Raw genomic sequence first — 16,637 nt, forward strand, 5'->3', positions numbered from 1 at the left:
CTTTTTCAGAAAAAGCATGATCCTGGTACCTTTTTCATTTTTTTTCATTGTCTATCTGGTCTAGTACTCAGGACTGTGTTTTATGACTTTATTTGGGGCCATCTGAAAACACTGCTTCCCATGTTTGCACAGAGGGGGTACAATGAGATTCGTGAAGTTAAGCAGTTCCATTTCACCGGCTGGCCTGACCATGGAGTGCCCTACCATGCGACAGGGCTGCTTTCCTTTATCCGGCGAGTCAAGTTCTCCAACCCTCCCAGTGCTGGCCCCATCGTTGTGCATTGCAGGTGAGTGATGGTCCAAATGGGATGGACTGTGTACAGCCAGCTTTTGTAAAAGTATCAAGATAAGACTTGAAGCACAAAAACGAATGCATGCTTACGAAGGGCCCGCTTGCATGTATTACAGATAAGGTAAAATAGCAAGGAAATAAAAGCCATAAGGAGGATATAAAATAGAAATTTAAGAAATAAATACAGTCAGCCTAATGTGTATAGTGCTGTCCACAATTATGAGTGTAGAAATTGCTTTTTAGTGGCAACATCTGTGTTTGGGGGGTTCTTTTATTGCTTTTGCAAATCCCATATTGTATAGAATGGCAGGTTGAAATAGAGATTTCTTGCCAACCTAGTAAATTCCCAATAGAATCCCAGCTTTTAAAACTAAATTTGAGACATACAAAGTTAGTAAATGGCCTAAAATGCAAGAATTTGGGCTATAACACAGCTATTTAAGAATTTTTTTTAAAAAAAAACATCCATCAGAGGACCTTGAAAACTACATCAGTGAAATCCAGGAAATATATGCTGGAAAAATGTGAACATTATATCCAGACTTTCTTCTGATTAGAAACTTCTCTTAAAACAAGCACTGTGTGGCACTAAAAGCAAATTACATGGCCTCATTTTGAGATGGGAACAGAAGAATACTGAATCTGAAAGGCTTTTTCTAAATGCTACACACCATTCTCACATACTATCTCCTCCACGCTACCCAATAATTTGTACTAAAGCATTTTTTTTCTTTCTGAAAATCCAGCCTATTCAGAATTTAAATGGTCATGAATAAAAGGGGGAAAACCCCACAGAGAATAAAATAAAAGTCAGCCCCTAAGTATCAGATACTATGTACCCTGGAAAATAAACAATCTCAATTCAGTCCTCCTAAAGAAATCTGATGTATTCTTCAATTACTTTTCTGTCTCAAACCCTGGGAACAGTGATTGAGAGACAGTAGGCAAAAGAAGAAAAAAAGAGATAAAGAAAAGAGGGGGAAAAAGGGAATAGAGATGTTCACAATATCTTTTACTTAAATTCCTTATAGAACAGTGAGTTTAAGAGAAGTGACTAAATCTGGACAACAAAGAAATAATGTTAATAGTCTATCCATGCATTTAGAAAATGAAATTAAAGGTTTTTAATTCAGGGTTGTTTTGACTTATCATAGGGGTTTATTTTCCTGTCATTTATTTGCTTCAGAAGTGCCCCAAGATTCTTAGATACTCTCTTGAAACATGTGTCATTTTTCTACTTAAACTCAGGTATCTCTGAATTTATGGAAAAGGAAGCAGATTACAAGGGGAATTCCTCCCCCTCAAAAAAAAAATCCCAATGTATCTTGTTTGCTCCATTGACTTTTATATATAAAATTGGAGAAGCAATCCTAAGGGGCAAATTATCAACAGTATATTATGATTTCAAGTATTGATTTAAATACCTTAAGGTAGTGACTATCTTATAGTGATCTGATAAGAATTATACTGCAACAATTCATTTTTATTTTCCTTCAGATTTCCATTCAAAAGAGTCTTTCTACTATTGGTCTACTTCCCATTGATAAGCACCATTTTCCCACCCTCACCATTAGCATTTACCCTGCATTGTGGCTTCTCAGATTTCTCATTGAAAAGCTTTGGAATTAATGTTCCTTGGCCTTGGAATTTACAAGAGTCTGTTTGACTAAGAGAACCAGCAGTCTTGCATTTTGCTAGAAGACTCACATGAGTATTAAATTATATACCGTGGGGTTAAATGTTAAAGTGTGAATCCTTCTGGGTCAATTCTATGAATTTGAAATTATATGTATTTGGTTTTCATAACATGAAGACTACGTAAGAGAGCTATGGAATTTGAACAAAGTACGTACATTATTTTCAATATAATGATTTATAAAAATAATTTGATTCACAAAGTTATGTCATCTAATTTGAAACTCTTATTTCAATCTTCAGTTTATACCAAACTATATATTCTACATGAAGTTTTTTTGCACATTAATAATTGTTTATACAATATGTGCAAATTATGTCTTGTGCTCTGTGGAATTACTTTGATTCCACCTATCTGAAAGCCGAAAGGATCTTTATTTAAGGTTGCATAGACATGCTCCTGCAATTCTTTAGATTTGTTTAATTTTTTGCAGTGCTGGTGCTGGGCGAACTGGCTGTTACATTGTGATTGATATCATGCTGGACATGGCTGAAAGAGAGGGCGTGGTTGACATCTACAACTGTGTCAAAGCCTTAAGATCTCGTCGTATCAATATGGTCCAGACAGAGGTATGTTGATTGTTGGTTTACCTCTAGTGGGTTTCTTTTTTACACTTCCAACATTTTTCAAACAATGCGCCAATGTCTTTTACATAGAATCAATAGTAGCTCATCAAGCTAATATTGATTGGTATTTTTATTAATATTGGTGTTTTTGTTCATATTTCCATGTAGAGAAAGTTCTCTGAATTCTCTATCTTTGATGACAGATAAGTTTTATTAAAATGATATGAAGATTTTCATTTTCTTTCTTTTAATAGGAACAGTACATTTTTATTCATGATGCCATTTTAGAAGCCTGCTTATGTGGAGAAACTGCCATACCTGTCTGTGAATTTAAAGCTGCATATTTTGATATGATTAGAATAGATTCCCAGACTAATTCTTCACATCTCAAAGACGAATTCCAGGTATTTGCTATTTCTAGGTCCTCTTTTATGAGCAACTTATTTCAACTTGTTCTGGGTATTATTAATTCTTCTAAGGGAGGTCTTTCAAGTCTAATTTAAAACCTTTGACCTGATTTTAAGCATAATACCTTTCTCTTTCAGTATGCATATTGTGCAGTCACTTTTGTATTAATGAGCTTGTATCTGCTGCATCATGAAAAGCAAATGAGTTCAGACTCAGGGAAGAGTATGGGAAAAAGATATCATAAAAGTCAAATTTAGTGGTGACTTTTATATATTAATAACCTTTATATTTTTCCAGTCTAAAGCATTTTGGCCTTCTATGTCACTCAAAATGTGGGACCAAACACATTAATAATAATAGCTAAAGTTTGTGCAGAGCATTTGTTTCTAAAATACACCAAATGTTTACACTGCCCTTAAAACATCCATGGAGGTGTGTGACTATGAAGTGCCTCTAGAATCTTAATACTTTGATTCTTTACCCAGTGCTCTTGCCAGCTTAGCTCAGTCTATCTTTAAATATGGCATGCCACATGTTCTTAGAAATGATGGGTGATGGGTCATTATCATAGGACACTCTGATTGCATTATATTTGGTTGGGCATTATGCAGGTAGCTGTGTTGTTTAGCTTCCCTTTTCCTTTTAAGGAAAGGCACATTGTACAGTTCATATATACCTTGTGCAAATCCTTCATTTTCTACTTGGCCTCCTAAATACTTGATGAATCTGTATTGTGTATTTAAATGGGTCACTGTCTTTTAACCTGGGCTCCCTTTTTTTTTAGACCTTGAATTCAGTCACCCCTCGACTACAAGCCGAAGACTGCAGCATAGCATGCCTGCCAAGGAACCATGACAAGAACCGTTTCATGGACATGCTGCCACCTGACAGATGTCTGCCTTTTCTAATTACAATTGATGGGGAGAGTAGTAACTACATCAATGCTGCTCTTATGGATGTAAGAGACTGCTCCCTTTGTCAGTGTAAAGTGTCATGCAAAGCTACGTAATGCATTGAACGCCGGCTAGTTTTCTTTTCAGGAAACTTACAATGGCCTGTAAAGGAAAATTGGAAACTTCCATTGCAATACAGAATTTTTTGAGAATGATTTTGAATTTCCCCTACAGGGATTCTTAGGAATTGTAAGTTTGAGGTGTTATTGTAAATTTGGATCTCGATTATCAATTATTATATGCTGAACAGGAAATATCTTTAGGTGAGATTTTTTTTTAATCTTAATTATTTGCAGAAAAGATCATGCTTATCTATTTTAAATACAGTTAGGAAGGAATTTTAAAAAATCACAGAATGCCTTAGCTTTCTGATGTTCTATTAAATTGGGAAAATTGTATCTTTGACATTTAATGGTCCAATAATTTAGAACTAACTTGTTTTATTGGCATGAGTTAATACAGGCTATAAGTAACTAGGGAAGATACCAGGTGCAACTATCATAATGAAAGAACTAACATGCCCGCCACAATCTTCATACGCTGTAGATTGAAAAGCAGGTGATCAGCATGTTAGCATCCCATAGACAGATCAACATGGAAAGAGAGTTTTAAATTATGTCCTTAGCCACCTTGCTTTGGTTACCTTGGAAAAAGCAAGAAGGATCTCAAGGTTCAGAATCCTTTTCAACGGTTTGTCACCTTCTTTTGTAAACATTTCTAGTTTTTGCCTTTTAGCCTTTGGAACCATAGCAACCAGAAATTAGATGTCAAAGGTCTTTTCTTTGTGACTAAGAATGAAACTTTCTAAGTTGTTACTCTATTGTGTTTTTCAAAATTAGCTTCAGATTATGGACTTAGAAAAATCCACATTCTCCTTCCAAGACTAGTCTTTTAGCCAGTTTCTCTGTTCTTTTTTTAATGCTGTCGAGCAGAACAGTCTAAAGGCAAGCTCAAGTGGAAAGTGCCCATCCTTGCTATGACCAGAGTTTTGCCTAGCCATTAATTATTTTCACTGAAATCACATTGAATTCTCATAGTACCACTTCTCCTTCTAATTGTCTGGAAAGGCAAATATACTAAGTACAGAGAGAAAACATTCAAGACCTTTGCTTCGGAGTCTAGATTTGGAATGAAAAAACGATATGTCAAAAAGGGAAGAAGGAAAGATATTGATATCTTTCAGTTTTGTCTTTGGCATCTCTGTCAAATTTTTCTTGATTTCCAGGTTGTTTTCTAGTTAATATGAGGACTGAACCTTGTACTCTATCTGTTCCTACTCTCTGCTTAATTTCCTTTTATTGAACAAATATATTTCATAGTAGAAACTACCCTGTGGATTTAGTAGTATAGTTGGGGCTTCAGAAAAGTAAGATTCGATTTGGCTTATAAGAAGAGGTTGGTCAACACTGCCTCCTTCCCTTCCCCCTCCATCCTCATAATTAGTGTTATACACCCATTAAAGAAATAAGAAATCTTCAGTCTCCCATATCATCTCTTCCTTATCCATCTCCCCTCCCCTGTGATTAAAAAAAAAAAAGAGTAAATCTTTATCAGTCTCCTTTGGCTTACTTTCCATGGAGCAGGGATTTCATTGGAAGAAAAGCTTGCTACTTTCTTCTCATCCTTTCTCATAAGAATTCATACTTTCTTAGGAGGCTACAGGTGGAATTTTGTGAGGTATTGAGGTCATTTAGAAGCAGACAGGTGAATTACTGTCTACTCACATGTATCCTGCAATCCTTCCTAGAGTGAAATACCATGGTTAGCACCATTTCCCAAATGATGGTAGGATCAATGAAGTTCAAGGATCAGATTCTACACTCATGTTAAGACATTTTAAGGACTTTAAAAAGTAGTATGATATAAATGAGTTAGTAGATCACTGACAGTTTTTATCAGCATTAAAATCTATCTAGGTTGTTGGGTATTTTTTTACAAATCATTAGTTTAAGTTATTAGAGAGAAATATATATTTCTGTTTTAGTGTAGGACATCAATCTGCAGAACAAGAGATTTACTACCCCCTCTTTCTGGAAAGAGATAATGTATTATGTTCCAATGAAGGGTCACTTGGCAAATGAGAATCCATTCCCTCTTAGGTGGAGCAAAGAAGTTCATTGGTTTTGCTCTTTATACTTGGCATGATTTGGTACTTAAATGTTTAAAACTATGTTTGTGTTTATTGATATACATTAAAAATACCCAGAAAACTAAGGGAAGTAGATTATCCATAAGATGTACATAATGTGCTCATAATATCCCTATAATGTAAGAGCACGTGAGTCTGAGGCATATGTGGTTTTTCTTATTTGGAGTGGAGGAGAACCAAACTGTTACTTATATTAGAGTTGATATAGATGATTGATAGAGAGGTGTGTGTGTGTGTGTGTGTGTGTGTGTATACACACACACACACACACACACACACACTACAGGGAATGTTGTGCCTACTTTGCCCTCAGGCTTTTGGATTACCTTTGGAAGCCTGAAACAGCCTGATATTAGTACCTCATGGAGGATCTTAATCTCAAGAAGTTCTTTAGTTTCTTCTTTTCTCTTTGTCCTATATTTACCTTTCTCAATAAAGTAAAAATTAAATTATTTGACTTGATTTGCTCTTGAGACATCAAAGTTTTACCATCAGATTGACTAGTTACTAGTTTCAGTACTTTCCAGTGGTTCAGATCTGATGTTCCATGCTTTGTACCACAGTCTGGCTCTATTCCGTGTAAAGCTATTATATCTTACTCATGCTATGTTGAAGTTTGTTGAATCTGCTTGTACAACTGATGGTGCATTTTAAGTCCTTATGTTTCTCCATCTACCCTGTTTCTTCACAGAGCTACAGGCAACCAGCTGCTTTCATCGTCACACAATACCCTCTGCCAAACACTGTGAAGGACTTCTGGAGATTAGTATATGATTATGGCTGTACTTCTATTGTGATGTTAAATGAAGTCGACTTGTCCCAGGTCAATGGCTGTGGATTGCTTTTGTGTATTTATAAACAACTTAATAATATAGTAATAAAATGCTTTATATCATACTAGTTAGAAAAAAAACCATGCTCTTTTTCTTTCAAACATTCATCATCTAGGGCTGCCCTCAGTACTGGCCAGAAGAAGGGATGCTGCGCTATGGTCCTATCCAAGTGGAATGTATGTCTTGTTCAATGGATTGTGATGTGATAAACCGGATTTTTAGGATATGCAATCTAACAAGAGTAAGTCATTGTTTAATCATTCTAACTGAGCCGATCCAGAGTAGGTAGAGCATAACCATGATGGGGTACAGTTCCGCTCACACAACATGAGTAGAATTAATAAGCATTACATAATCAGTCCTAAGTCTAGTAATCATCTTATACCTTAGTACTAGAGCAAAAGGCACTCTAAAAGCAGGAAAGCAGAAATGCTGAAAGCTAAGTTTTCTGGTCAACTCCTGGACTAATGTTTACCACCTGAAAATCTAGATTCAGATGCACTGGCTTGAGTCTGATTGACTGCCTGGCTCCTCAGCACATGTGGCTGTATTGCTGGGTTGACTGCATGTTTGATTAGGATTGACATCCAGCTCAGAAAAGCCATGCTGTTAAAAAAATAATGACATAAGAATAATGATGACAGAGAAGAAGCTCTCCTCGGGAGGAAAGGCTATGTTGGATGAGCCATTAGCGAAGGGTTCCACGTCACTATTCCAAGTCCTGTGTATAAGGGAGAAGCCGGCATGAAGGAAAGGGTAACTCACAGATGTCATTGATTCTCCTCCCACTTACAATTGCATCTTTCTAAACGTCCCAACATTTACTCTGCCCAGATCTATAGGTAGATAGAACCAGTGCTATCGCTGTGCCCTTTCCAAGAGCAAAGGAGAAACTGTGACCCTGAAGAGTCCTCCTCATGTGCTTTATGCTAAAAGGCCAATTAAAAACAAGAAATATTAATAAAAAACTGTTTAGATTATGTAATCAAATAAGCAGAATTTGAAAAGAAAACATTAGTAATTCTATGAAATTACTCTGTTTTTAAAAATTACTCTTTAGCAGCAGCTCTCTGCATGTCTCTTAATTTAATTGTGTGATTAGGATTGTCATAATAAAGTGCTTTTTATATCAAAATGGCTATATGCCTTTCTAGTTAATATGTCTATATGTATATAACAATAGAGGATAAAATTTTACCCGATTCTATTGCTCATTTTAGTGGAGAAAAAGATAACTTCAATTCTGTCATAATATTCATGCATATCTTAGATGTTAATTTAAATGAAGTCTCATTATGTCTGCACATCTGTTACATTATGGTTCTAGTAATATTTTTGTTGAGAAACCATAGCCACTAAACTAAGAAAGAAGACTCGTCTGTTAATTGAACTGTTTATATGAAAAATATTCCAGGAACAGGAATTGAAATATGTTACACTTTTTGTCAGCATATTTATTTGTCTATTTTCCTCTGTATTGGGTGTTCTGGTCCTTATTAGTGCAGGAATTTTTTTCTGTTTTCTATCTCATTATTTAATGTCACTCACTTCATCAAATACTTAGTATGCACCAACAAGAAGTTAGTATTGTACTAGGTAGGTTCTCATCCAACCAAAAGATACATGAGCCCTTGCCTGATGGGGCTTCAGATCTGATGCCATATGCTATGGCTTACTCATGCATTCCATATTCTTCCTTACAATTTTTATTTGAGGTTTTGATTCATTCATTCAACAATACTCTTTTTTTGAAATTATTTTGCTAAGTGTGAATGGTACAGAGTTTAGGGGAAAAGGGGAGAAGTTTCCTTATCTTTAAAGAATTAATATTTTATCAGGGAAGACAAACATTAAAAAACTAATTTAAGTAATCATTTATTTACAAATATGAGTCATTTTATAGAGTACAGAAATACAAAGTGTTTGCGTGACCTGACATAGCTGGGTGATCAGAGATTTCTTTGAGACAGTGGTGTTTAAGCCAAAATTTGAAGAATCAGTAGAAGCTATTCAGGGGTGGGATAACCAACTATGCGGGTTTACACAGGATGGAGAGGTTTGGGGTACACATGAGTGTTAGAGCAGAGATCTGAAAAGTCCTTGGCAAACCCAAGACAAGTTGATCACTATTTGGAATTGAGAAGGGCAAGCAAGAAGGAAATGTTCAGGACACAAGCAAATGTATGTTCAAAGCCCCAACAGCAAGAAATTACTTGATAAATGAATTAAAAGAAGGTTAATGTGTCTGGCACTTGAATAGTGTATTCATGTGAAGAGAAGGTTGAGAAAGATGGTGGAGCCAGGTTGCATAAGATCTTTAAGCCATGACAGTAATTTGAATTGTATGATAAGATCATTTGGAAGCCACTAAAGCAAAAAAAATGACAAGATCAAATTTGCATTGCAAAATAATCATGTTGCCTGCAGTAAGAATGATTTGGAAGGAGATCACAGTTCATTCAGGGAGATCCAGGAGGAGCTATTCATCATAGCCTGTGATTGGTAGTGCAGTGATGTCAGTGGTGATAAAGAAGAGATAACTTCGAAGGTTATTTAAGAAGTATAAACATTGGAATTGACTAGAGGCCCGATGCACAAAATTGGTGCAAGGGCCATGGCCCCAGCCCCTGCCCGCTGCCTCTGCTGTGGCCACCTCCTCCCTTCCCCCCTCACCCTCCCCCGCCCACTGCGGCTTTGTCTGGAAGGAAGGACACCCAGTCTAATTAGCATATTATGTTTTTATTATTATAGATTGTTGGATTAAAGGTATGGGGGAGAAGCTTATATGAAGAATAATTCTCATGTTTTTGCTTCTGTAACTTAGAATGTTTCTGCATGGGCATGTACGTATTTAGGACTTATAGACTCCAATGTAAATGTCATTTATATCATGGTGTCAATTGATATGAACCTATTGCTTTTTAGTACAATTTCTAGCCCCTACTTACATAACAATATTTTTTTTTCTCCACAGCCACAGGAAGGGTATCTGATGGTGCAGCAGTTTCAGTATCTAGGGTGGGCTTCTCATCGAGAAGTGCCAGGCTCCAAACGATCATTTTTGAAACTGATCCTGCAGGTGGAAAAATGGCAGGAGGAATGCGAGGAAGGGGAAGGCCGGACGATCATCCACTGCCTGTGAGTACGCAGCTGGCCTGGCCAGGGAGCTTGGTGCCCATTTCCTCACTAGCCTCCACGTGTCCCATGCTGCATAACTCACATTTTACATAACTCCATAGATATTTCTGTACCATAATTCCATAATTAACTACTGACTTTAATTTTCTGATGTTTTTAGAACCTGATTATAGTGATTTAAACTATTTTGAATACTCCTTTAAACCACTTTTCCTGATTTATACAGTTTGCAGATCTATCAAAATCTCAGCATATCTAGGTTGGCAGTTTATGCCTATAGCATATTTCAAAGCACAAACTACTGAGCTATCATCTTCCTCAAGGGTCCTTTTTCTCTGCCCTGTACACATACGTCCACACATATGAAGCAAAATTAAGACCCAAATGAAAAAAATTTTAAATTAATATTTTCTTTTCCAAACATATATCTTTGTGTCACCTATCGCCACCCAAAACCTCAGACTAACATGCGTTTGCTTTCTGCGGTTTTAGAAATGGTGGCGGGCGAAGTGGCATGTTCTGTGCTATAGGCATTGTGGTCGAAATGGTGAAACGGCAGAACGTTGTCGATGTGTTCCATGCGGTGAAGACACTGAGGAACAGCAAGCCCAACATGGTGGAAGCCCCGGTGAGTCAGAGTCCTAGAGGTAGAAGGGAGCGTAGACATTAGTTATTTACCTACTTGGGATTTGATTTCGTACCCACACAGGGAATCAGATGTGTAAATGAGTCAGTGGGCACTTTCCTGCCTAATTGATGAATTGTGGAGCATCCTTGTCTACCCCGATCACTTAATCACATATCTCATAAACTGCTAATGATGAAGAAAACTATTTTCACTAAATTTGAAAATGTATAGAATTTCTTTTTCTGTTATGGGCAATAAGTATCTGCTACAATAAAGTTTGATAAGTGGTTCTATCATAAGAACAAACCTGCTATCTAGGCTTTATTCTTATTATTTTTATTTCTTGAAGCATATTGAGTTAACTGATAAAATTAATCTGAGGGATATACTTGTAAACTCCTTCAGCAATTTAGTCACCCAATGTTTTTAAAGGACAACTGAAATTTATTTTAGTCGTTATTTATAATTCTTCATTTCTAATCAAGTTATACATTTTTTTAACTGTCATCATTGACAATTTTCAGCTTTTACCAGTTACAGAGTGTAGTTCATATGACGCTACCTGAATTGGCCAGAGTTCATAAAAGCAGAACTTAGTTTATAAAATACGAGCAGATAGATATGTGTATGTGGGAGTGTATCTGGGTGAAGCTGTATGAAACTAAGATAGTTCAACTTCTCTAGCACATTTCTCTTCTAAAGAGAGATGTCTGTGGGTTACACATATGTGCATGGTGGGATGGAGTCAGGAGCAGCTGTGTAGTTTATGCTCACAGAAAAGTAAACCAGAAAAACCTAGGCGTCACTGTTTGCTTGCTCTACATTTATCAAGATGATCAGATAACTAAAATGAGCAATTCAATAAACTCTTAAGTATTTTCACCACTTCCTGCACATGGATTGTTCACACAGGCAGGGCATGGCTTCTGAGACAAAATCTGAAGATTTACATGCATACTCTTTCAGTTTCAAGAAAGATAACAGACTTCTCCCTTCTATAAGTCCTCCCACCCCATTCAGTCCACTTCATCCCTAAAGTGATTGCAGTTGTCCAAACAAGGTGATGTTGGTTTTGACTAGGGCGTTGTCAGTGGGGGATGGATTTGAGGGCATTTTGAGGTAGAACTCTGAGGCCATCTTAAAAAGCAGATGAGTAGTGGTTATGTCTTTAAACTACTTGCAGTCTGAGGATTTCTTGATGTAAACTCTGCCTCTATCTCCCAGATCAAGTCTTCTTAAAATCATCACCTCTGGCCTCAGAATTCAACTTTTACCTCCAAATTTCACTTTGATTTTTGCACCATTACCTTAAGAAAAAAATTCTACGGTTAAACTCTGCCATTCTTAAGCCTCCAAAGAGTTACTCTTTACCTTTAATTTATATCCCGTGAATCCTGACAGAACTCCCCACCCTCTGATTTGTGTTTCATCGGGGTTAATTATGAGTTCAATGTGCTATTGACTTGTACTGACACGTTTGGTAAGGACATTTAAAGTGTAAAACAAATTGTCAGAGACTGACTAAAAAGACACAACTGCTTCAAGCACTTTTTGGTTCTTCGGTAGGCTAATTTAAATCACCTCTTCTTGATAATTAGGGTAGGATTGATAAAGACCTCTTGGGGAAAGTTTTTATTGCCCTAGTTTATTGCTGGAGACACCTGGAAGTTTGCTAGAAATAATATGTTTTACATTATTCCCCAATTCAGCCTGAATTTTACCTACTGGGATTGAATTGGAAAGTTTTTAATAAGTTACATAGTGTAAGTCATAATTTGTAATACAGTCTCTGAATTTTTTCAAATTATAAATAATGAAGCCACACATAGATGGACCTAGAGGAAAGGCAGTTTAAACTCCAAAAATTTTATTGCTAACAAAATTATCTTAAAGATATAAAGGCAGTAGATATACATTTTCAGATATAAATAAGCTCAAAAAATGTTAAGAACCACTAACCATTTTTAAAAATTTACTTGAATACTCTGATGAACCAAAAACTGACAAAAATTAAGAATTTGGAATTGTAAAGTGGCAGTTGGAAATGACTGGCTTTTTTTTTCTGCTAAGGAAAAATATCTTTAAGTAAGGGAAAGAATATTTGCATGTATTCACTGTAGTATTATTTATAATAGAAGAAACAGATATATGCAATTTAATAGTCAAATAATCCATCTGTTAGATTTTTATGGACTATTAACATGGGGGAAAGTTACATAAGTTACTCAAAAGGCAATCCTATATAATAAAAACCTAATATGCAAATCTACCAAATGGTGGAATGACTGGTCGCTATGAACTGACCACCAGGGGGCAGATGCTCAACATAGGAGCTGCCCCCTGGTGGTCAGTGCGCTCCCACACGGGGAGCGCTGCTCAGCCAGAAGCTGGGCTCACGGCTGGCAAGTGCAACAGTGGTCGCGGGAGCCTTCGCGGCAGCACTAAGGAGCAGCAAGCAGGCAGGCGGTAAAGAGCGAGGGGTCCTGGACTGCAAGAGGGCACAGGCTGGGCTGAGGGACGCCCTCCCCCTCACCCCCAGTGCACGAATTTTGTGCACCAGGCCTCTAGTCTATACTAATAAAGAGCTAATATGCTAATGGTTGATACACCATAATGGTAATGACCAGGTCATTAGCATATTAGCTGGGGCATTGCTCTGGAGACAGGGTGGAAGTGGGGAGGTGCCCAGAGGAGGCGGGACCATCCCGTGCTGGGGGGTGGGTGAGAGCCCATAGCGCCCCCCTCACTAGTCCTTCACCACCCACTGCTTGCACTCTGAGTGCCCCGCGGCCCACTGGCCAGGGGAAGCAGCACAGCACAACAGGCGGGAGCCTTCCATGCTCTCCTCCTGCGCCATGACAGGGCGGAGCCGCTGCATTGCTCCAGAGATGGGCAGAAGCGGGGAGGCAGCCAGAGAAGGTGGGACCAGCCCGAGGCAACTCAAGAGACTGAGGGCAGGGTTTGAGAAGGCCAGAGAAGGCCAGAGGGTTTGGGGGCTGGGCCAGGCGCACTGGAGCTCTGTGTGGACAGGTTTGGGTGTCAAGGCAGGGCTGCAGGTGGGTGGGCGGTGCTGCGCAATTTTGAGTCGTGCGCTGGGCTCCTAGTATTATATAAGATTATATCCTCGCCAGGCCAGCATGGCTCAGTGGTTGAGCATTGACCTATGAACCAGGAGTTCATGGTTCCATTCCCCATGGGGGCACATGCCCAGGTTGCAGACTTGATATCCAGTGGGGGACATGCAAGAGGCAGCCAATCAGTGATTCCCTCTCATCATTCATTTTTCTTTCTCTATTTCCCTCACCCTTCCTCTCTGAAATCAATTATATATATATTATATCCTCAAATATATATATGCAACTATATTTATTCTAAAGTAATTATTATTTCAATCATGCAAAACTAAGGACTAAAGCAAAACTAAGGCAGTACTGTAACAATTTTATTTACTGGTGATAGAATTATATAAAATATTTTTATGATTCTTTATTTTTCTACATTGGAAAATTTTTCTATCATGATCAGGTATTACTATCTTCATCAGCTTTAAAAAAACTGGAGGTTTTTTAAATTTAATAGAAAAATATATGGCAAAGACAACATATTTTTTACATTGTCTCTTTTCCTTAAACAGCAAGTAGACTCAGATGCAAAATATGTATCCCCAGATATTCAACTTGTCTATGGAAAAAATAATTTGTAATTCTTGAATAACCTAGATTGTGTGCTTCATTTGGTAACTATTATTTACTACTAGTCTTTTTTTTCTTAACGTCTTTCAGGAGCAGTACCGTTTCTGCTATGATGTGGCTTTGGAGTACCTGGAATCCTCTTAGTTGGGTGAGACTTCCGCATCCAAACAGAAACCTGTTCATCTGTTGAGCCAGCAGCTGCTGTACTGTCACACCTGCGCAGAAAGATTTTAATGTGGGGGGTGGGAGACTTTTACATTCAAGAGGTAAAAGTATTTTTCTTATGAAGTCGTGTATCTTAATAAAAAGGACTCAATTAGTTTCTATTACTGTATGAAAGCATCAACATTTCGTGCCACATAAACTATATTTAATAAGAACCAAATTCAACTGAGAACGTATCGGTGTTTGTACAGTGAACATGCGCCTTTTCTCTCCTGGTTTTGGTAGAGCAGCCACCATGTGTTGCATGAATTAATACTTTCCACGTGGTGTTTTCCTCCCTTTTTGAGATAAAAGATGTTAAATCTTTAAAGGAACAAGAAAGAAAAGCTGTGCAAATTCATAGTAAAATTCATTTTTTATATGTTTCAAGTGTAGCAGATCTCTATATAAATATATAAATATATATAACTGGCTTATTTTCTTTTAATGTGCAATGATGGCTGGATCATTTAAAGTTCTTTTTAGAAAAAAACATAAGCCAAAGACTCAAGTGTAAATATGTCTATATGAAGAAAGCACATTATATTTATTGGTTACTCACATTCCTTTTTTGATGGCTAAAATACTACCACCACACAATCATTTTTTTCCCTGAAGCTTTTTCTTTCACGAAAGTCGATGGTAAATGATTTTTGTAGATTATTTTTTGTATGGTTTAGTGTAAGTAGAGGATAAACTTTTTATTCATAAACCAGGAAGCAATGTTCTTTATAGTGATTCTCTTGTGTACATGCTTGTGAATTAAATTTATGTAAAACACCTTGGCAATTGGGTCTTTGAATATAGGACCAGATGAAAACATTTTGCTGAAAATGTATAATTTTTCACAATTTCATTAGGTGAATAAATAATGGTTTGGTGATCACACATGAGAGTTGAACACATTCAAAAGCCTTGCTGGTAGCGTGCGCAGTGTAAACATAGCCTTTAAGCATCACTTAAATTTTAAAGGAATTGATCTTTTCAGCCTATGGCCAACCACTGGTCAAGAAGACAATAGCAGCATTTATGCTTTCAGCGTCATTTTAGCAAACTGTAAACTGTCAAGGTGATAAAATGTTTCTTTTGATGTTTACATGCACAAGCTTTGGGTTCTGACCATAGAAAGTGTGAACAGATTAAAGCTGGATTCCTGTCTTGTGTGTTGTCACAAGATTCTCCAGGGAACCTTTCTAACTGTGGTGTTGCTCACATGCTCCATGTGGCTGTAACGAATCATCATCAGCGTGCAGTTCGTTATTGAGTAAAGCATTCCGGTATCTTCGTTCTACATTTGCCAGTACGTGACATGGTGCTTATAAAGATTTAATGAAAGGAAGAGAGAAATAAAGTTTTTATAATTACATCAGGTATTGTTTGCACATCATTTTCCCCTAATTTTCATGTCTGCACTTCCAATTAAATACCCTATTCTCAGTGATACAAGGAGGCCACCAAAATTCTATTAGAAGCAACACTAATGTCTATGCACTAATTTCTTTCTTTTAGTTTTTAAAATTGAATTTCAAAAAGTCCATAGAAGTGGAGGGAAAAAGACCAGGAGATTGATATCAATTGTGTTTTGAGTTTCTATATTTATATGTCACTATCCTTTTATATTTTATAAATATACTAGAGGCCTGGTGCATGAAATTCGTGCGGGTGGGGGAGGGGGCCCTTCAGCCCGGCATGTACCCTCTCGCAATCCAGGACCCCTTGGGGGATGTCCAACTGCCGGTTTAGACCCGATGCAGGACCTAACCACTCTGCCTGCCTGCCTCATCTCCCCTAACCACTCGCCTGCCTGCCTCATCTCCCCTAACCACTCTGCCTACCTGCCTGATTGCCCCTAACCGCCTCTGCCTCAGCCCCTGCTGCTGCAGCTTCATCCAAAAGGACGTCTGGAAGGTTGTTCTGCTGTCCGGTCTAATTAGCATTTTATGCTTTTATTATTGTAAATTATATATTTTTTTCTTATAACAATCTTGACAAATAGTAGTTATCATTCCTATTTTACTGATGAAATTGAAGCTGAGAATGTAAATGACTTATCAACTGATTCAAATCTGAGTCTGATT

The 16,637-nt window shown here is 37.4% G+C and overlaps 1 protein-coding gene across 4 annotated transcripts in view; it reads left to right on the forward strand.

The window, feature by feature from the left end:
• The window catches only part of PTPRK (protein tyrosine phosphatase, receptor type K), a 466,477-nt gene extending 450,552 nt beyond the window's left edge, over positions 1-15,925 (forward strand). For 2 of the 4 annotated variants that reach the window (XM_006095061.2, XM_006095062.2), the window contains exons 22-30: positions 133-287; positions 2,422-2,557; positions 2,809-2,958; positions 3,747-3,920; positions 6,756-6,887; positions 7,013-7,138; positions 9,872-10,035; positions 10,528-10,663; positions 14,446-15,925. In XM_006095061.2, the coding sequence (XP_006095123.1) occupies positions 133-287; positions 2,422-2,557; positions 2,809-2,958; positions 3,747-3,920; positions 6,756-6,887; positions 7,013-7,138; positions 9,872-10,035; positions 10,528-10,663; positions 14,446-14,499 (1,227 nt within the window). In that variant the 3' untranslated portion in view covers positions 14,500-15,925. The remainder of the gene's footprint in view (positions 1-132; positions 288-2,421; positions 2,558-2,808; positions 2,959-3,746; positions 3,921-6,755; positions 6,888-7,012; positions 7,139-9,871; positions 10,036-10,527; positions 10,664-14,445) is intronic. The other 2 variants (XM_023759153.1, XM_023759154.1) reach the window with 2 other exon arrangements.
• The last annotated feature ends 712 nt before the right edge of the window (positions 15,926-16,637 follow it).

This window comes from Myotis lucifugus, unplaced genomic scaffold (assembly GCF_000147115.1).
Source record: "Myotis lucifugus unplaced genomic scaffold, Myoluc2.0 scaffold_150, whole genome shotgun sequence".
NCBI lineage: Eukaryota > Metazoa > Chordata > Mammalia > Chiroptera > Vespertilionidae > Myotis > Myotis lucifugus.